A 21550-nucleotide genomic window follows, 5' to 3' on the forward strand; every position below is an offset into this window, starting at 1 on the left:
GGTCGGATTCCCAGATTCCAGGGAAAATGCCCAATCCTGAGGATCACCACGCAGCAGGGAGATGACAATTTTAACCTGCTGAATGGAATCACCAGAGGATCGAGGTCTCAGAGCAAAAAACAGTTTACAGTTGTTTTTAAAACTCAAAAATTTGGACCTGTCACCAAAAAACAGATCAGGAATAGGAATCTTAGGCTCTAAAACCGGAGTCTGAACAATATAATCAGAAATACTCTGTACCCTAGCAGCAAGCTGGTCTACACGAGAAGCTAATCCCTGAATATTCATGCTAGCACCAGACTCCTCAGCCACCCAGAGAAAAAGAGGGAAGAAAAGACAAAGCAGGCTACAGAAAAAAAAATGGCTCAACACCTTTCTTCCCTTCTTCTGAGATGCATTTAACTCATTGTTGGCCAGTTGTACTGTTATGATCCGGTGACCTTGGAGCCGCATGAGACTTTCTCAGGAGAAGGTGGAACCTGTACTGACCGCAAACCCTAAACTGACACCGCAACTAGAAGTAGCCGTTTGGTGTACCTAAACCATCCTAGACACCTGGACACAGCCGGAGGACTAAATACCCCTATAGATGGAAATGGGAATCCTATCTTGCCTCAGAGCAGAACCCCAAATGATAGGCAGCCCCCCACAAATATTGACTGTGAGTATTAGAGGAAAGACACACGCAGGCAGAAAACAGGGTTTAGCAAAAGAGGCCACTCTAGCTAAATAGAAAAGGATAGGACAGAATACTAAGCGGTCAGTATCAAAACCCTGAAAATATCCACAGCAGATAATACAAAAATTCCACCATCTAACTAAAGACATGGAACGTATATCTGCATCTCCTGAGAATACAACTTGACTGAAAAAATCCTGACACAGTCTAAGCTGGACAGGAAAAAACAATGAATAGCACTGATTTGTAAAGCACACAGCATGTGTGCTGAAGAAACAAAAACCAGACACTTATCTTTGCTGATTTGGCAGCAGGGCAGGGGAACCAGACTGAGATCCAAAACCTCCAAGAACAATGGACAACTGGCAAGGACTAATGAATCCTGCAACCTTAAATACCCCAGTCAGACCTGCAATCAGCAGGGACACCTGCCCAGGATTGCAATCCAGAGACAACTGCATTACCACCAACCACCACCGGAGGGAACCCAAGAGCAGAATTCACAACAACATACTACATACGTACATACAACATACATACTACATACATACAACATACATACATACATACATACTACATACATACTACATACAATACATTCATACATTACATACATTACATACATACAAACATACAGTACATATAACATAGATTACATACTCACCATCACTTGTCACTTTGCTCCCCGACGCCAGTGTCAACTGTAAAAAATATTAAAATAACAAACAATATATTTCCTGATCTGCAGAAATCCACGAGTGTTCCACAACGATCTCCCATGGAGAACAGCAGCATCAGCTGATGCGACCGCTCTCCAGGGGCTCCAGGAACACAATGACGGGAGGAAGGTATCCTTTCGCACTATATTCCTCCGCCACTGTAAAAAAATAGTCCCTAGTCTCACTTTTGGCATTGCTGTGTGAGAAATTTCCCACGCAGCAATTGCCATAAAGTGAGACCAGTGAACTATAGTAACCTCAGTGATGCACTGCAGGAGCCATTGTCTCCTGTCAGTGTGTCACTGAAGTTCCTATAGAGCAGTGACATCACCCGATGTCACTGTTCTATAGGGGAGATCGTCGTGGGACACTTGTTATTAATTTGACAATCGTGGACAGGTAGTATACGGTTAATTATTTTACGTTTTTTGCAGGCGCTGAAGTATGGATACGTCAAAAAAGCTGTTTCCGCCGGACAGAAAACACATACAGAGGAATGGTTTTTCTGTCCGGCGAAAAAACGCACAGCGACGGATTCGGCAAAAAAAACGCGTGGCTATCAGGCGCAATCCGGCGCTAATACAACTCTACGACAAAAAAACGGATCCGGCGGAAAAAAACGGATCTGTTTTTTTCAAAACTTGCTGGATTGTGCCTGACAGCAAAAACCTGATGTATTATATGTACTGTATGTCTATATGTATGTATTGTATGTAATGTATGAATGTATTGTATGTAGTATGTATGTTGTATGTATGTAGTATGTGTGTAGTATGTATGTAGTATGCTGTATGTATGTAGTATGTATGTAGTATGTATGTTGTATGCATGTAATATGTATGTGGTATGTTGTATGCATGTAGTATGTATGTAGTATGTTTCACGTATGTAGTATGTTGTATGTATGTTGTATGTAGTATGTATGTAGTATGTTGTATGTATGTAGTATGTATGTAGTATGTTGCATGTATGTAGTATGTATGTAGTATGTATGTTGTATGTATGTAATATGTATGTATGTAGTATGTAGTATGTTTGTATGTAGTATGTATGTAGTATGTATGCTGTATGTATGTACAGTATGTATGTAGTATGTATGTAGTATGTGTGTTGTACGTATGTAGTATGTATGTAGTATGTTGTATGTATGTAGTATGTATGTATGTAGTATTTATGTAGTATGTAGTATGTATGTAGTATGTATGTATGTATGTTGTATGTATGTAGTATGTATGTTGTATGTATGTAGTATGTATGTATGTAGTATGTATGTATGTTGTATGTAGTATGTATGTATGTAGTATGCATGTAGTATGTATGTAGTGTGTATGTATGTAGTATGTATGTTGTATGTATGTAGTATGTATGTAGTATGTAGTATGTATGTACTATGTATGTTGTATGTATATAGTATGTATGTACTATGTATGTTGTATGTATGTAGTATGTATTTAGTATGTATGTATGTATGTATGTTGTATGTATGTATGTATGTATGTAGCATGTACTGTATGTAGTATGTATGTATGTAGTATGTATGTATGTAGTATGTTGTATGTATGTATGTATGTTGTATGTATGTATGTAGTATGTATGTATGTATGTATGTAGTATGTATGTAGTATGTTGTATGTATGTATGTTGTATGTATGTATGTATGTATGTAGTATGTATGTACTATGTATGCTGTATGTATGTAGTATGTAATATGTATGTACTATGTATGTTGTGTGTATGTAGTATGTATGTAGTACGTAGTATGTATGTAGTATGTACTGTATGTTGTATGTATGTAGTATGTATGTAGCATGTATGTAGTATGTATGTTTGTGTTTTTTTTACATTCAACACATTAGCCGGATGATGGGACTACTACTGTCCCATCATTGGCTAATTTGTCAATCACTGTCATTGTAGCAGGCATAGCCTGATGGGATTTGTAGTCCCATCGGACGATGCCTGCACAGACACACAACCCCGGCAGCCTGCACAAACCCACAGCAGGCCCGCACAGACCCCCAGCAGGCCCGTACAGACCCCCGGCAGGCCACACAGATCCCCGGCAGGCCCACACTGACCCTCGGCAGGACGCACACCCCCCCGGCAGGACGCACAGACCCCCGAGAGCCCCATACAGACCCCCGGCGGGCCCGCACAGACCTCCGGCAGGCCACACAGACCCCCGACAGGCCCGTACAGACCCCCAGCAGGCCCGCAGAGACCCCCGGCAGGCCACACAGACCCCTGGCAGGCGCGTACAGACCCCCAGCAGGCACGTACAGACCCCCAGCAGGCCCGCACAGACCCCTGGCAGGCCGCACAGACCCCCGGCAGGCTGCACAGACCCCCGGCCAGCCGCACAGACCCTCGAGAGGCCCGTACAGAACCCCGGCAGGCCGCACAGACCCCGGCAGGCCGCACAGACCCCTGAGAGGCCCGTACAGACCCCCGGCAGGCCTACACAGACCCCCCACGGTCACGCACAGACCCCGCCCGCACACACAGACACACAGTCTCTGCCCACGCACCGCCCACACTCCATTATAATGCATCATTCCACTATGGGAACTTCCAATTTCGGTATTCGATATCTTAAAAGTATCGGAACTCAGTATCGGAAATCCGATACAGCGAATATCGGCTGATACCCGATATTTGCAGTATCGGAATGCTCAACACTAGTCTCTACACAAGTCACCATTGAGGACCCACTTATATACTGTGTACTGTACTGAGCCCCGTGTATAAGGACAGAGAGGAGCTAAAGTGGGTGCAGAGAAGAGCAACCAAGGTTATTAAGGGAATGGGAGACTGCAGAAGACAGGTTATTAAACTTGGGGTTATTCTTCAGTTTGGAAAAGCAAAAGCTTAGGAGCCATCTTATTACATTGTACAAGAGAAGATAGTATTCTGCTACAGATGGATCTGGATAAATTGGAAACTTGGGCCGAGAGGTGGCAGATGAGGTTTAACAATGATAAATGTAAGGTTATACACATGGGAAGAAGGAATCAATATCACCATTACACACTGAATGGGAAACCACTGGGTAAATCTGACAGGGAGAAGGACTTGGGGATCCTAGTTAATGATAAACTTACCTGGAGCAGCCAGTGCCAGGCAGCAGCTGCCAAGGCAAACAGGATCATGGGGTGCATTAAAAGAGGTCTGGATACACATGATGAGAGCATTATACTGCCTCTGTACAAATCCCTGGTTAGACCGCACATGGAGTACTGTGTCCAGTTTTGGGCACCGGTGCTCAAGAAGGATATAATGGAACTAGAGAGAGTACAAAGGAGGGCAACAAAGTTAATAAAGGGGATGGGAGAACTACAATACCCAGATAGATTAGCGAAATTAGGATTATTTAGTCTAGAAAAAAGACGACTGAGGGGCGATCTAATAACCATGTATAAGTATATAAGGGGACAATACAAATATCTCGCTGAGGATCTGTTTATACCAAGGAAGGTGACGGGCACAAGGGGGCATTCTTTGCGTCTGGAGGAGAGAAGGTTTTTCCACCAACATAGAAGAGGATTCTTTACTGTTAGGGCAGTGAGAATCTGGAATTGCTTGCCTGAGGAGGTGGTGATGGCGAACTCAGTCGAGGGGTTCAAGAGAGGCCTGGATGTCTTCCTGGAGCACAACAATATTGTATCATACAATTATTAGGTTCTATAGAAGGACGTAGATCTGGGGATTTATTATGATGGAATATAGGAATATAGGCTGAACTGGATGGACAAATGTCTTTTTTCGGCCTTACTAACTATGTTACTATGTTACTATGTTACTATGTTACAAATATATTAACAGTAGAGAGATCTGCATAATGATTGGTTTACACCTAAACTTACGGCGGTGACAAAGAGGAATCCACAAGGTCTAGAAGAAAGAGGATAAAATCATAATCACATTTGGCGATTCTTTACTGTAAGAGCAGTGAGACTGCGGATTCTTTATTGTAAAAGCAGTGAGCCTCTGGATTCTTTACTGTAAGAGCAGTGAGACTCTGGATTATTTACTGTAAGAGCAGTGAGACTATGGATTCTTTATTGTAAGAGCAGTGAGACTATGGAATCTTTACTGTGACAGGAGTGAGACTATGGATTCTTTACTGTAAGAGCAGTGAGACTATGGATGCTTTATTGTAAGAGCAGTGAGACTATGGATTCTTTATTGTAAGAGCAGTGAGACTATGGATTCTTTATTGTAAGAGCAGTGAGACTATGGATTATTTATTGTAAGAGCAGTGAGACTATGGATGCTTTATTGTAAGAGCAGTGAGACTATGGATTCTTTATTGTAAGAGCAGTGAGACTATGGATTCTTTATTGTAAGAGCAGTGAGACTATGGATTCTTTAAGAGCAGTGAGACTATGGATTCTTTATTGTAAGAGCAGTGAGACTGCGGATTCTTTATTGTAAGAGCAGTGAGACAATGGATTCTTTACTGTGATAGCAGTGAGACTCTGGATTCTTTACTGTGACAGCAGTGAGACTATGGATTCTTTACTGTAAGAGCAGTGAGACTCTGGATTCCTTATTGTAAGAGCAGTGAGACTATGGATTCTTTATTGTAAGAGCAGTGAGACTATGGATTCTTTATTGTAAGAGCAGTGAGACTATGGGTTCTTTAAGAGCAGTGAGACTATGGATTCTTTACTGTGACAGTAGTGAGACTATGGATTCTTTACTGTAAGAGCAGTGAGACTCTGGATTCTTTATTGTAAGAGCAGTGAGACTATGGATTCTTTATTGTAAGAGCAGTGAGACTATAGATTCTTTATTGTAAGAGCAGTGAGACTATGGATTCTTTACTGTAACAGCAGTGAGATTATGGATTCTTTACTGTAAGTGCAGTGAGACTATGGATTCTTTACTGTGACAGCAGTGAGACTATGGATTATTTACTGTAAAAGCAGTGAGACTGCAGATTCTTTGCTGTATAAGCAGTGAGACTATAGATTCTTTACTGTAAGAGCAGTGAGACTATGGATCCTTTATTGTAAGAGCAGTGAGACTATGGATTATTTACTGTAAGAGCAGTGAGACTCTGGATTCTTTACTGTGACAGCAGTGAGACTATGGATTCTTTACTGTAAAAGCAGTGAGACTGCGGATTCATTGTTGTATAAGCAGTGAGACTATAGATTCTTTACTGTAAGAGCAGTGAGACTATGGATCCTTTATTGTAAGAGCAGTGAGACTATGGATTATTTGCTGTAAGAGCAGTGAGATTCTGGATTCTATACTGTGACAGCAGTGAGACTATAGATTCTTTACTGCAAGAGCAGTGAGACTCTGGCTTCTTTATTGTAAGAGCAGTGAGATTATGGATTTTTTATTGTAAGGGCAGTGAAATCATGGATTCTTTACTGTAAGAGCAGTGAGACTCGGGATTCTTTACTCTAAGAGCAGTGAGACTATGGATTCTTTACTGTAAGAGCAGTGAGGCTGCAGATTCTTCACTGTAAGACCAGTGAGACTATGGATTCTTTACTGTAAGAACAGTGAGACTCTGGATTCTTTACTGTAAGAGCAGTGAGACTCTGGATTATTTACTGTAAGAGCAGTGAGGCTCTGGATTCTTCACTGTAAGAGTAGCGAGACTCTGGATTCTTTATTGTAAGAGCAGTGAGACTATGGATTCTTTATTGTAAGAGCAGTGAGACTATGGATTCTTTACTGTAAGAGCAGTGAGACTCTGGATTCTTTACTGTGACAGCAGTGAGACTATGGATTCTTTACTGTGACAGCAGTGAGACTGGATTCTTTACTGTAAGAGCAGTGAGACTCTGGATTCTTTACTGTGACAGCAGTGAGACTATGGATTCTTTACTGTAAGAGCAGTGAGAGTGTGGATTCTTCACTGTAAGAACAGTGAGACTCTGGATTCTTTACTGTAAGAGCTGTGAGACTCTGGTTATGGTCTCTGAGTCTGTGATGGAAGTTGATCTGGGGAACTTGTCTGATTGTTGTATGTGGAGTCAGAAAGAATTTTTCCCCTAATATGGGGCTATTAATCTCTGCCTTTTGGGGGTTTTATTTCCTCTAAATCAATGCGTCAGGCTACAGGTCATACGGTCACAAATACTGATGTAAAATACTGACATAATGGTAAGGCAAAACCAGGAGTGGAACAAATAGAGGAAAAGTATAACAGAAACATCCGCACCACTTCTGTATTATCACCCCCTCCTGGTTTTGGCTACAAATACTGATGTAAAATACTGACCAAATACTGATCGTGTGAACGTGTCCGGAAGGCAGTAAGTTGAACTTGATGGACTTCTTTCTACCTTCAATCTTATAAACTATATAAAACTATACGGTCACATAGGTCCTCATACGGATGAATACAGTCTGATATGAGTTTGGTGGATTCATGTCCCTCTGTCCATCACAGTAAGTACCAGATGGAGATGAGCCCCTTTATGTGATCAATTCCCTCCTGTGTTACAGAGACCCCACATGAGAGACACAGCCATTTCTTGGATGAAACCTATGAAAATGTTGATAAACCACCAAGAGAGGAAAAAGTCCCCGAAGTGCCTCCTAGTGGAAGATGGCGTCCCCTTCTAACAGGTAGCGTCGTGAATTGTGAGCATCAAGGTTCAAAAGTCTCTCTATGCTGCGTAAATGGGCAATATATCAATTAGCAATATCTGTATGACAACAACAGGGCCACCATCGGGACCACCGCCAGACAGTGACATCAAGCAGAGGATCGCAATACCCGAGAGTGACATTACCAGAGAGGCTACCAGTAGAGAATGTCACTGGAATGCCCGCCAGGGCCTGGGGATACTCGGTACCGGGTCCCGTCGTTATTAAAGGGGTGGACACAGTGGTGGCGACCCGGTCCTTGGCCCTGTGCACCCAAGTAAAAGGGATAGTCTTTAAAGGGATTTGTAAAGTAATAAAAGTTTGTGATGCCACCTGTGGTACTTGGTCAAGGGCGACCGACACTGCTTAAAGGGGTCCTCTGGGGGTGGTAGTACTGCAGCAAAGATGGTATCGCCTCCCACGGGTGAAGCTGGGTCCCCAGGGCTCCCGGTGTGTTTGGGCAAAGATGGTGTGGTGCTGGAAATAAACAAAGGACACAGGGTTACAATCTCTTTACCTGATTTACTGGTTGTAGTAAGCCACAGTCCATGGTACCAGCAACAGGAAGTGATGTGGTCCAGCCGGCCTGGAGGCAATGGTGGATCCCTTTCCCAGGTGAGGATTGTAAGCCTTCCCTTTAGTGCTCTTTTGTGAGGCTTTGCTGCCTGTGGCTCCCTTACAAGGTCCTCTCTCTCCTGTCCTGGGACAGTACCAGTATGGTGGGCAATGCAAGCCTTTTTTGCAGGGTCCCTATCATGACTTGGGCTCTCTGTTTACTGCTGCACCTTCAGGTGTGGGTGCGGACAGAAGACTTACAATCTTCTGTCCTTCTGGTTCTGCTGTGGGACGTGGAGTGCGACACAGCCTCGGGCTCCCGGTGCCCGGTTTCTGCACTTCAGCTCGGAGGGTGCCCGGTCACAGTTCCCCTCCGAACTCCTTGATTCTCCTGTGCTTCTCCCCTCTCACACTTGCTATCACTACAACCCTTCTGGTTCTTTTCTGTCCTGGAGCTGCAGCACCACATGTGGCTGCACAGCCCCACTTTCTCCACACTCCAACTAACTGGATCAACTCCCTAACTCCTCCTCCAGACCAGAATACATATATCTGGGGGAAGCTCCCCTGTTTGGCCTGGATTCAGAGCTCCCCCTTCTGGCCTGGATTCAGAATGCGTTGCATGTAGATGTATTACCTGTTAAAGGGAATCCTCCTTGACTCCAGGCATGACATCACCCACCCCGAAAGGAAGGCAACATCACTGTAACAACCGGTTACCTGGGGTGTTACATCAAAAGCAGAGGGGTCATAAATAGAGGGGCTGCTATCAGTGAGTGACATGACCAGAGCGTGACATTGCCTGAGCGTGACACCACCAAAGTCATCACCACCTGAGTGTGACACCTTTCAGAATGTGACACCTCCAGAGAATGTCACTACCCGAGGGCATAGGGTGACATTACCAGAGAGGCTACCACTAGAGAATGTCACCACCAGATGGGCCATAAATAGAGGGGCTGCTATCAGAGTGTGACAAGACCAGAGAGTGACACCAGTAGAGAGTGACACTATCAAAGAGATCACCACCAGAAGGTGACAGCAGTGTAGCCTGACACCGCCATAGAGTGACTCTACCAGAAGGATCGCCATCCGGGGGTGACATTACCAGAGACTGATCACTGTAACTGCATGCTACACGGTTGCCATCATTACTAATACCAGCGGCACCATTAGTGCTCCCCTGTCCCAGCTCCTGCATTGCTCGGGGTTCCATGGGGTGTCCACATATGACCAGCATTGACATCGAGGATCAGTGCTGGGAGGAGAGGATGGATAGTCATGTAATGACTGAATTTTTTAGGGTGTTGGTGTCTTTTGACAGCTGCTCTAAGCCATTGGGTCATAGACAAGTCTGTGCTGTGGGTGGCACAGGATGGCATCGCAGATAGTAGATTGTACAGCCATAATCTAAGGCTACATCCCCACAATCAGGAATTGCAGCGCATTGGATGCAGCGTATTTTCGATGCTTTCTAATTGATGCCCTTGTTTGTCAGTAGATGCGGATCCACCACATGTAACGACACTCAACATCCACTTCTACAGAGATTGACATGCTGCATCACGGGTGCGCTTACGTAGCGTTAAATAGAAGCACAGTGAGCGCGGGATCTCTATAAATCCATCCACTGTGATTGTGACGTAGAGCTGCACAAATGAGCTGCATCCAAAACGCTGCTGTTCCTGATGGTGGGCACCTAACCTAACAGTACTGAGGAGCGAGTCTTCTCGGTGGAATGCCCTCCGCTCTGCTCCGGACATTACTGCATAACACAATGTGACCCATCTCTGCCCTCAGCGTCCAGTAACCTTCTCTGTTATTTAGGGTTCAGACGTTGGGCTCCGCACTTGGCTCTTCTGTTCCTGATGCTCAGTCTTATACTTTCCACAATTACCATCGAAAGGACTATAAAATGTGAGTAAAATTCACAGAAATTTCTGCGAAATCCAATGAAACATTTCAGACTTATGTGTTGGAGTGAAGGGGCGGTTGGGAGCTCACGCAACACCAGTCGCGATAGGCAACACTCACACTAGGACCAGGGGTGAACCTAGCCTCTCTGCTGCCTGAGGCGAACGGAAAAATGGCGCCCCCCCCACACACACACAGTCCCTGCTGGAGGGGGGGCGGGAAGGAGGGAGGGAGGAGGGGGGGCGGGCACTTGACCTCGGAGTTTTATAAAAAAAAACTAGCAGCGCAAATCCAGTTACCGTATATACTCGAGTATAAGCCGACCCGAGTATAAGCCGACCCCCCTAATTTTGCCACAAAAAACTGGGAAAAGTTAGTGACTCGAGTATAAGCCTAGAGTGGAAAATGCAGCAGCTACCGGTAAATGTCAAAAGTAATAATAGATACCAATAAAAGTAAAATTAATTGAGACATCAGTAGGTGAAGTGTTTTTGAATATCCATATTGAATCAGGAGCCCCATATAATGCTCCATACAGTTTGATGGGCCCCATTAGATGCTCCATATTAAAATATGCCCCATATAATCCTGCATAAAGGGTAATAAGGGCCCCATAAGATGCTCCATAGAGATATTTGCCCTATATAGTGCTGCACAAGCGCTATGGCCCCATAAGATATAAGTATAATAGACTCCCCATAGTCCTCCCTAGTATAATAGACTCCCCATAGTCCTCCATAGTATAATAGACTCCCCATAGTCCTCCATATAGTATAATATATTCCCTCTAATCCTCCATATAGTATAACGCACTCCCCATAGTCCTCCATAGAGTATAATACACTCCCCATAGTCCTCCAGAGTATAATGCAGTCCCCATATAGAATATAATACTGACATATAGTATAACACATAGAATATAATGCAGTCCTACAGCATTATGGCCACCATGTACTGATATATATTGTATTCATGGGTGTGGAGAGCAGTGAATATTCATTCCCTTTAGTAGCGGGCACATGTGATCGTCTAGCAGCAGGAAGCCTGCAGCTGCGGCTACTGTGACCGCTATTAAAGTGAAGTGAATATTCACTGCTCTCCACTCCTATAGTCCCTCCCATCTCTCGGCACCGGCTTCAGTGCATGGTGGTGGGAGCGACTATGGGCGTGGGGAGCAGTGACTACGAATTTCTCTTTAGCAGCGGGCACAGGCTTTAGCCGCAGCAGCCGGCTGCTGCCTCCTGTCACCCACTGCTCCTTCTTCACTGGCACTGGGCGAGCCCCTTTGACTCATGGGCCCCATAGCAGCTGCATGGTGTGCTGCTATTAGCGACACGCCACTGGCTGGGGGCAGGGGCGGACACTAATAGCTTGTTGCCCCTGTTCAAGAAATGTGTCTGGGCCCCCTTCCTGCCTGATACACTGCTTATGATGATGGCAATCTGGCCATGGCACCCTGGAGCCTCGGGCTCTGAGAAACAAGTCAGATTGCCCTCATTATCACTGCCCTGCAAGCAGGGGCCGACACAGCAATCACAGGGCCCCATAGCAAAAGTTCTATTTTGGGCCCCACACCTCTAAAAAATATATATATTTATATTTTTTCACTGAGATGGATATATATATATATATATATATATATAGTGTTTTTGTAATAAATATATATGTTACCCATAGATACACATACATATACCTTATATGCAAACACACATACTGCAGTGTACATACATACAGATACACATACATATACCGTACATACATACACACAGATACACATATATATACTGTCATACATACATGTACTATACATACACACATGCATATACCGTACATACACACAGATACCGTACACACACATACCGTACATACATATACTGTACATACACACAGATACACATACCGTCATACATACACGCATATACCGTACATACACATAGATACACATACTCGTACCGTACATACATATACAGTTATATACACAAAGTATACACATACCGTACACACAGACATACACATATACTGTACATACATGCACATAAACATACATACCGTATATACATACAAATATATCGCACATAGACACATATACTGTACATGCATACACAGATACACACAGAAGCATACACATAGATACACACACACTGTACATACACAGATGCACATACATACATATACAAGCACATACATACACACATACTAATCTTGTATAGGTGATCAGAGGAGCCTTGGAGGAGGGCAGTTCAGCTGGAGAGGGCTGCAGACCCCACTGTGGGGGATGGGGCACAGAGCAGTCTGATATCAGCCCCCTGGTGCTGCTGTGCTGTCCTGTGCAGTGAGCTCCTGCCCCATCTCTTCACAGTGAGGACGGAGATGCTGCAGCCTGCTGGGAACAGAGCAGTGGAGGAAGAAGACCCCTTGTAAGTCCTGCTCTCCCTCCACTGATGTTCCTGCGTGCTGCGGGGCCCCTGAGTGTACTGTAGGTGAGTACTCACCAGTCACCAGGGACGCGCCATGCAGGAGAACAGACGGCAGCCAGTGAGCGCTCTCCTCAGCCTGGTGAGGAAAGCGTTCATTGGCCAGCGTCTCTCCCTGCATGACACGCCCCCTTTTGAAGTCCTGCACTTCCCGCGCCACTCTCTCCCCAGCTGAGGGTGTTGGCAGGATTACAGGAGGGAGTGACAGGGGCCTGATGCTACATGATACGGGGCCTGCCTGCAGGGGCCACCCTCCACCTCTCAGCCCCAGAGCAGTGGCATTGGCGGTATGTCCGCTCCTGGCTGGGGGCCCCTAGGGGCCGGGAACTACAGAATCTGCTGCCCCCTCTCTTCTGCCGCCTGAGCCAAAGAGCTCAAATCGCCTAATGGTAGCAGCGTCACTGACTAGGACACATCTGCACAGTGCTGTTTTTGGTGGTCTTTTGATTTTGAGCCGCCATCCCATATGGCTGCTGCGCTGGTACAAGAGCAAGGAGTAACTATCAAGGACCACCCATGTTCCTATAGCTTTCTGTGAGTCTACACAAATGGACGTTGCAGTTTTTTCCATGAGATCTCTAAGTTCTAGTGACCCCATCTAATCTTGTGGAATAAGAGGGTCCGTCCGCTCTTTTGTCTAAAGTTTTCTTATAGCTCTGTATGGTGCTATTCCTCTGTTATTCCCCCACGAAGTCTATTAATAAATTACCAACCGGGCGTATACTAAAAACCTTAAATAAGGGGCCGTGCTGGAGTGTAGGACATCATGGTGAGATCAGCGGTGATTTGATAAGTTATGATTATTTTGGCACTCGTATTTCTCCTACAGACCTCCACGTGTCCAGCGAACTCCAGGCTCTTTCTACAAGTCATCAAGCAATAAACAGAAGTCTAATACAGAATGTGCAGAGTAGAGAGCACGTCCTGACCACTCTTCGGAGAGACCTGCAAACTACTGAGCAAAGAGTCAGGCAGCTGACGGAGGAGACAGACAGGCTCGCCTCCTCACTACAACGAACAGAAGACGAGCTGCAGGCCCAGAAAACCATAACAAGCAGAGCTCAGATGGAGCTGGAAAGAGCGGAGAAGATGATGAGCGAAGAGCAAGCAAAGATAAGTCAGAGGGAAAGAGGTATGGGGTGGGTGAGACACCAACTCTAGAGTGATGTACCTGATGACATGGCAGATGATGGGGCATCATGCATAAATCCAAAAACTCCACTACATCAGAGAATCTCCAAAAACTAAACATCAGAGTGTCTTCCAACACTCTCCTACACTGGAGCATCTCCAAAAACTCCCCAACATCAAAGCTTTTCACAAAATTGCACCACCCTAGAGCAACCCTAAAACTTCGGCACACTAGAGCATTTCTAAAAAAGTCCACCTCACCACATGACCTCAAAAACTCCATGGAAAATATGATTGTCACAGATAAGTTTTTAATTATTGCCTGCTTATCTCCAGCCTGTGGCTCCTCAGGTATAAAGATGGACACCTCCAGAGAAAAGGTCAAGCAAAGTCCAAAGATTCGGATTTTAGATTTTGCCTAACCAAAGTCAATGGTTCCTTTAGGGGGTACGTTTGAATCAACAATGGGAAGATAGATGTGATGTGATCCTGGCCTCAGACGTAGTCTATGATTATGTACCTCAGCTTGGAGATAAGTAGGCCTACATGTGATGGAGAGGTGGGCTTCTTCTGGTTTTGGGATAGTGAACATAGTCACTTGGAACATTAGGATCCTATCCTTTGCGGCAACAACGTTAAACCCTTTGGTGAAGAATGGTGAGTTCATGGGTTCAAAGTCTGGTAATACTCAGTCGTAATCCCACCGGGCCCCGGGGCCTCATTACATCTGGCTAGTTCAGAAACTTTAAAGACTTGTGATTGTAGAATGGGGCAGCTGAGTTGGGATTTTTTCAGACAATTTTCACAAATCTCTTGTAAATTTCAAGACAAATGAAAAAAGCCGTTCTAACACGTCATTATGATGTGAATAAAAGTGGACAATTTACATCTAAATAAATTATTTATTAAATAGCCAAATGTTCCAAAATCCTATCTGGTCATTTAGAGCGAAAACCTCCTGGTTGTTAAGGACTAATTCACACTGATGCCATAACTGCCGAAAAAAGCCCTGGAGCAATACAAATGTTATACCTTCATCTGCTGCGGCAACACGTGTCCCAATAGGAACATGAGGTTGTTAGTGAAGACTGGGATCAGAATATAGACGCCACTGCTGAGTCTCCGCGACCGCCATAGTAGGACCCCAATCTATTAAAGAGTGGCCATTGTTTTATTGTTTTCAGAAATCAATAGTACATGTGAAAATACAAAACTTTCTTATTATTTCCGATCAGAGAAATTCCCTTCTTTTGGCTCCTGGACTGTTCATTCATTCTCAAGATGTCTGCGTCTAACTCTTTTCCTTTGTGTGTGCCTGTCTATAGCAATCCCTCTTATATATGTGTCTGCCTCTTGCTCCTCACCCTCAATGTCTCTGTCTACCTCTTGCTCCTCACCCTCCATGTCGCTGTCTACCTCTTGCTCCTCACCCTCCATGTCTCTGTCTACCTCTTGCTTCTCACCCTCCATGTCTGTGTCTACCTCTTGCTCCTCACTCTCCATGTCTCTGTCTACCTCTTGCTCCTCACCCTCCATGTCTCTGTCTACCTCTTGCTCCTCACTCTCCATGTCTGTCTACCTCTTGCTCCTCACTCTCCATGTCTCTGTCTACCTCTTGCTCCTCACTCTCCATGTCTCTGTCTACCTCTTGCTCCTCACCCTACATGTCTGTGTCTACCTCTTGCTCCTCACTCTCCATGTCTCTGTCTACCTCTTGCTCCTCACCCTCCATGTCTCTGTCTACCTCTTGCTCCTCACCCTCCATGTCTCTGTCTACCTCTTGCTCCTCACTCTCCATGTCTCTATCTACGTCTTGCTCCTCACTCTCCATGTCTGTGTCTACCTCTTGCTCCACACCCTACATGTCTGTGTCTACCTCTTGCTCCTCACTCTCCATGTCTCTGTCTACCTCTTGCTCCTCACCCTCCATGTCTCTGTCTACCTTTTGCTCCTCACCCTCCATGTCGCAGTCTACCTCTTGCTCCTCACCCTCCATGTCTCTGTCTACCTTTTGCTCCTCACCCTCCATGTCGCAGTCTACCTCTTGCTCCTCACCCTCCATGTCTCTGTCTACCTCTTGCTCCTCATTCTCCATGTCTCTGTCTACCTCTTGCTCCTCACCCTCCATGTCGATGTCTACCTCTTGCTCCTCACCCTACATGTCTCTGTCTACCTCTTGCTCCTCACTCTCCATGTCTCTGTCTACCTCTTGCTCCTCACTCTCCATGTCTCTGTCTACCTCGTGCTCCTCACTCTCCATGTCTCTGTCTACCTCTTGCTCCTCACCCTACATGTCTGTGTCTACCTCTTGCTTCTCACCCTCCATGTCTCTGTCTACCTCTTGCTCCTCACTCTCCATGTCTCTGTCTACCTCTTGCTCCTCACTCTCCATGTCTCTGTCTACCTCTTGCTCCTCACCCTACATGTCTCTGTCTACCTCTTGCTCCTCACTCTCCATGTCTCTGTCTATAATAAATAAATAATAATAATTTTATTTATATAGCGCCAACATATTCCGCAGCGCTTTACAACTTATAGAGGGGACTTATACAGACAACAGACATTACAGCATAACAGAAATCACAGTTCAAAACAGATACCAGGAGGAATGAGGGCCCTGCTGCTCGCAAGTTTACAATCTATGAGGAAAAGGGGAGACTCTTGCTCCTCACTCTACATGTCTCTGTCTACATCTTGCTCCTCACTCTCCATGTCTCTGTCTACCTCTTGCTCCTCACCCTACATGTCTGTGTCTACCTCTTGCTCCTCACTCTCCATGTCTGTGTCTACCTCTTGCTCCTCACCCTCCATGTCTCTGTCTACCTCTTGCTCCTCATTCTCCATGTCTCTGTCTCTGTCTTGCTCCTCACCCTCCATGTCTGTGTCTACCTTTTGCTCCTCGCCCTCCATGTCTGTGTCTACCTCTTGCTCCTCACCCTCCATGTCTCTGTCTACCTCTTGCTCCTCATTCTCCATGTCTCCATCTACTTCTTGCTCCTCACCCTCCATGTCTGTGTCTACCTTTTGCTCCTCATCCTCCATGTCTCTGTCTACCTCTTGCTCCTCACCCTCCATGTCTCTGTCTACCTCTTGCTCCTCATTCTCCATGTCTATGTCTACTTCTTGCTCCTCACCCTCCATGTCGCTGCCTACCTCTTGCTCCTCATTCTCCATGTCTCTGTCTACTTCTTGCTCCTCACCCTCCATGTCTGTGTCTACCTTTTGCTCCTCATTCTCCATGTCTCTGTCTACGTCTTGCTCCTCACCCTCCATGTCTGTGTCTACCTTTTGCTCCTCACCCTCCATGTCTGTGTCTACCTCTTGCTCCTCACCCTCCATGTCTCTGTCTACCTCTTGCTCCTCATTCTCCATGTCTCTGTCTACGTCTTGCTCCTCACCCTCCATGTCTGTGTCTACCTTTTGCTCCTCACCCTCCATGTCTGTGTCTACCTCTTGCTCCTCACCCTCCATGTCTCTGTCTACCTCTTGCTCCTCATTCTCCATGTCTCCATCTACCTCTTGCTCCTCACCCTCCATGTCTGTGTGTACCTTTTGCTCCTCATCCTCCATGTCTCTGTCTACCTCTTGCTCCTCCCCCTCCATGTCTCTGTCTACCTCTTGCTCCTCATTCTCCATGTCTCTGTCTACTTCTTGCTCCTCACCCTCCATGTCGCTGCATACGTCTTGCTCCTCACCCTCCATGTCTCTGTCTACCTCTTGCTCCTCCCCCTCCATGTCTCTGTCTACCTCTTGCTCCTCATTCTCCATGTCTCCGTCTACTTCTTGCTCCTCACCCTCCATGTCTCTGTCTACCTCTTGCTCCTCATTCTCCATGTCTCCATCTACTTCTTGCTCCTCACCCTCCATGTCGCTGCATACTTCTTGCTCCTCACCCTCCATGTCGCTGTCTACCTCTTGCTCCTCACCCTCCATGTTTCTGTCTACCTCTTGCTCCTCACCCTCCATGTCTCTGTCTACCTCTTGCTCCTCACCCTCCATGTCTGTATCTACCTCTTGCTCCTCACCCTCCATGTTTTTGTCTACCTCTTGCTCCTCACCCTCCATGTCTCTGTCTACCTCTTGCTCCTCACCCTCCATGTCTGTATCTACCTCTTGCTCCTCACCCTCCATGTCTCTGTCTACCTCTTGCTCCTCATTCTCCATGTCTCCGTCTACTTCTTGCTCCTCACCCTCCATGTCGCTGCCTACTTCTTGCTCCTCACCCTCCATGTCTCTGTCTACCTCTTGCTCCTCACCCTCCATGTCGCTGTCTACCTCTTGCTCCTCATTCTCCATGTCTCTGTCTACTTCTTGCTCCTCACCCTCCATGTCTGTGTCTACCTCTTGCTCCTCACCCTCCATGTCTGTGTCTACCTCTTGCTCCTCACCCTCCATGTCTCTGTCTACCTCTTGCTCCTCATTCTCCATGTCTATGTCTACCTCTTGCTCCTCACCCTCCATGTCTGTGTCTACCTCTTGCTCCTCACCCTCCATGTCTCTGTCTACCTCTTGCTCCTCATTCTCCATGTCTATGTCTACCTCTTGTTCCTCACCCTCCATGTGTGTATCTACCTCTTGCTCCTCACCCTCCATGTTTTTGTCTACCTCTTGCTCCTCACCCTCCATGTCTCTGTCTACCTCTTGCTCCTCACCCTCCATGTCTCTGTCTACCTCTTGCTCCTCACCCTACATGTCTGTGTCTACCTCTTGCTTCTCACCCTCCATGTCTCTGTCTACCTCTTGCTCCTCACTCTCCATGTCTCGGTCTACCTCTTGCTCCTCACTCTCCATGTCTCTGTCTACCTCTTGCTCCTCACCCTACATGTCTCTGTCTACCTCTTGCTCCTCACTCTCCATGTCTCTGTCTATAATAAATAAATAATAATAATTTTATTTATATAGCGCCAACATATTCCGCAGCGCTTTACAACTTATAGAGGGGACTTATACAGACAACAGACATTACAGCATAACAGAAATCACAGTTCAAAACAGATACCAGGAGGAATGAGGGCCCTGCTGCTCGCAAGTTTACAATCTATGAGGAAAAGGGGAGACTCTTGCTCCTCACTCTACATGTCTCTGTCTACATCTTGCTCCTCACTCTCCATGTCTCTGTCTACCTCTTGCTCCTCACCCTACATGTCTGTGTCTACCTCTTGCTCCTCACTCTCCATGTCTGTGTCTACCTCTTGCTCCTCACCCTCCATGTCTCTGTCTACCTCTTGCTCCTCATTCTCCATGTCTCTGTCTCTGTCTTGCTCCTCACCCTCCATGTCTGTGTCTACCTTTTGCTCCTCACCCTCCATGTCTGTGTCTACCTCTTGCTCCTCACCCTCCATGTCTCTGTCTACCTCTTGCTCCTCATTCTCCATGTCTCCATCTACTTCTTGCTCCTCACCCTCCATGTCTGTGTCTACCTTTTGCTCCTCATCCTCCATGTCTCTGTCTACCTCTTGCTCCTCACCCTCCATGTCTCTGTCTACCTCTTGCTCCTCATTCTCCATGTCTATGTCTACTTCTTGCTCCTCACCCTCCATGTCGCTGCCTACCTCTTGCTCCTCATTCTCCATGTCTCTGTCTACTTCTTGCTCCTCACCCTCCATGTCTGTGTCTACCTTTTGCTCCTCATTCTCCATGTCTCTGTCTACGTCTTGCTCCTCACCCTCCATGTCTGTGTCTACCTTTTGCTCCTCACCCTCCATGTCTGTGTCTACCTCTTGCTCCTCACCCTCCATGTCTCTGTCTACCTCTTGCTCCTCATTCTCCATGTCTCTGTCTACGTCTTGCTCCTCACCCTCCATGTCTGTGTCTACCTTTTGCTCCTCACCCTCCATGTCTGTGTCTACCTCTTGCTCCTCACCCTCCATGTCTCTGTCTACCTCTTGCTCCTCATTCTCCATGTCTCCATCTACCTCTTGCTCCTCACCCTCCATGTCTGTGTGTACCTTTTGCTCCTCATCCTCCATGTCTCTGTCTACCTCTTGCTCCTCCCCCTCCATGTCTCTGTCTACCTCTTGCTCCTCATTCTCCATGTCTCTGTCTACTTCTTGCTCCTCACCCTCCATGTCGCTGCATACGTCTTGCTCCTCACCCTCCATGTCTCTGTCTACCTCTTGCTCCTCCCCCTCCATGTCTCTGTCTACCTCTTGCTCCTCATTCTCCATGTCTCCGTCTACTTCTTGCTCCTCACCCTCCATGTCTCTGTCTACCTCTTGCTCCTCATTCTCCATGTCTCCATCTACTTCTTGCTCCTCACCCTCCATGTCGCTGCATACTTCTTGCTCCTCACCCTCCATGTCGCTGTCTACCTCTTGCTCCTCACCCTCCATGTTTCTGTCTACCTCTTGCTCCTCACCCTCCATGTCTCTGTCTACCTCTTGCTCCTCACCCTCCATGTCTGTATCTACCTCTTGCTCCTCACCCTCCATGTTTTTGTCTACCTCTTGCTCCTCACCCTCCATGTCTCTGTCTACCTCTTGCTCCTCACCCTCCATGTCTGTATCTACCTCTTGCTCCTCACCCTCCATGTCTCTGTCTACCTCTTGCTCCTCATTCTCCATGTCTCCGTCTACTTCTTGCTCCTCACCCTCCATGTCGCTGCCTACTTCTTGCTCCTCACCCTCCATGTCTCTGTCTACCTCTTGCTCCTCACCCTCCATGTCGCTGTCTACCTCTTGCTCCTCATTCTCCATGTCTCTGTCTACTTCTTGCTCCTCACCCTCCATGTCTGTGTCTACCTCTTGCTCCTCACCCTCCATGTCTGTGTCTACCTCTTGCTCCTCACCCTCCATGTCTCTGTCTACCTCTTGCTCCTCATTCTCCATGTCTATGTCTACCTCTTGCTCCTCACCCTCCATGTCTGTGTCTACCTCTTGCTCCTCACCCTCCATGTCTCTGTCTACCTCTTGCTCCTCATTCTCCATGTCTATGTCTACCTCTTGTTCCTCACCCTCCATGTGTGTATCTACCTCTTGCTCCTCACCCTCCATGTTTTTGTCTACCTCTTGCTCCTCACCCTCCATGTCTCTGTCTACCTCTTGCTCCTCACCCTCCATGTCTCTGTCTACCTCTTGCTCCTCACCCTACATGTCTGTGTCTACCTCTTGCTTCTCACCCTCCATGTCTCTGTCTACCTCTTGCTCCTCACTCTCCATGTCTCGGTCTACCTCTTGCTCCTCACTCTCCATGTCTCTGTCTACCTCTTGCTCCTCACCCTACATGTCTCTGTCTACCTCTTGCTCCTCACTCTCCATGTCTCTGTCTATAATAAATAAATAATAATAATTTTATTTATATAGCGCCAACATATTCCGCAGCGCTTTACAACTTCTAGAGGGGACTTATACAGACAACAGACATTACAGCATAACAGAAATCACAGTTCAAAACAGATACCAGGAGGAATGAGGGCCCTGCTGCTCGCAAGTTTACAATCTATGAGGAAAAGGGGAGACTCTTGC

The 21550-nt window shown here is 46.3% G+C and overlaps 1 protein-coding gene across 3 annotated transcripts in view; it reads left to right on the plus strand.

Annotated features, from left to right (window-relative positions):
• Positions 1 to 21550, plus strand: part of LOC143793647 (uncharacterized) — a 42432-nt gene that overhangs the window by 16388 nt on the left and 4494 nt on the right. Inside the window, exons 2-4 of one of the 3 annotated variants that reach the window (XM_077280705.1) lie at positions 7870 to 7992; positions 10396 to 10485; positions 13786 to 14088. In XM_077280705.1, coding sequence (XP_077136820.1) covers positions 7870 to 7992; positions 10396 to 10485; positions 13786 to 14088 — 516 coding nt within the window. The remainder of the gene's footprint in view (positions 1 to 7869; positions 7993 to 10395; positions 10486 to 13785; positions 14089 to 21550) is intronic. The other 2 variants (XM_077280706.1, XM_077280707.1) reach the window with 2 other exon arrangements.

Source organism: Ranitomeya variabilis, chromosome 1 (assembly GCF_051348905.1).
Source record: "Ranitomeya variabilis isolate aRanVar5 chromosome 1, aRanVar5.hap1, whole genome shotgun sequence".
Lineage (NCBI taxonomy): Eukaryota > Metazoa > Chordata > Amphibia > Anura > Dendrobatidae > Ranitomeya > Ranitomeya variabilis.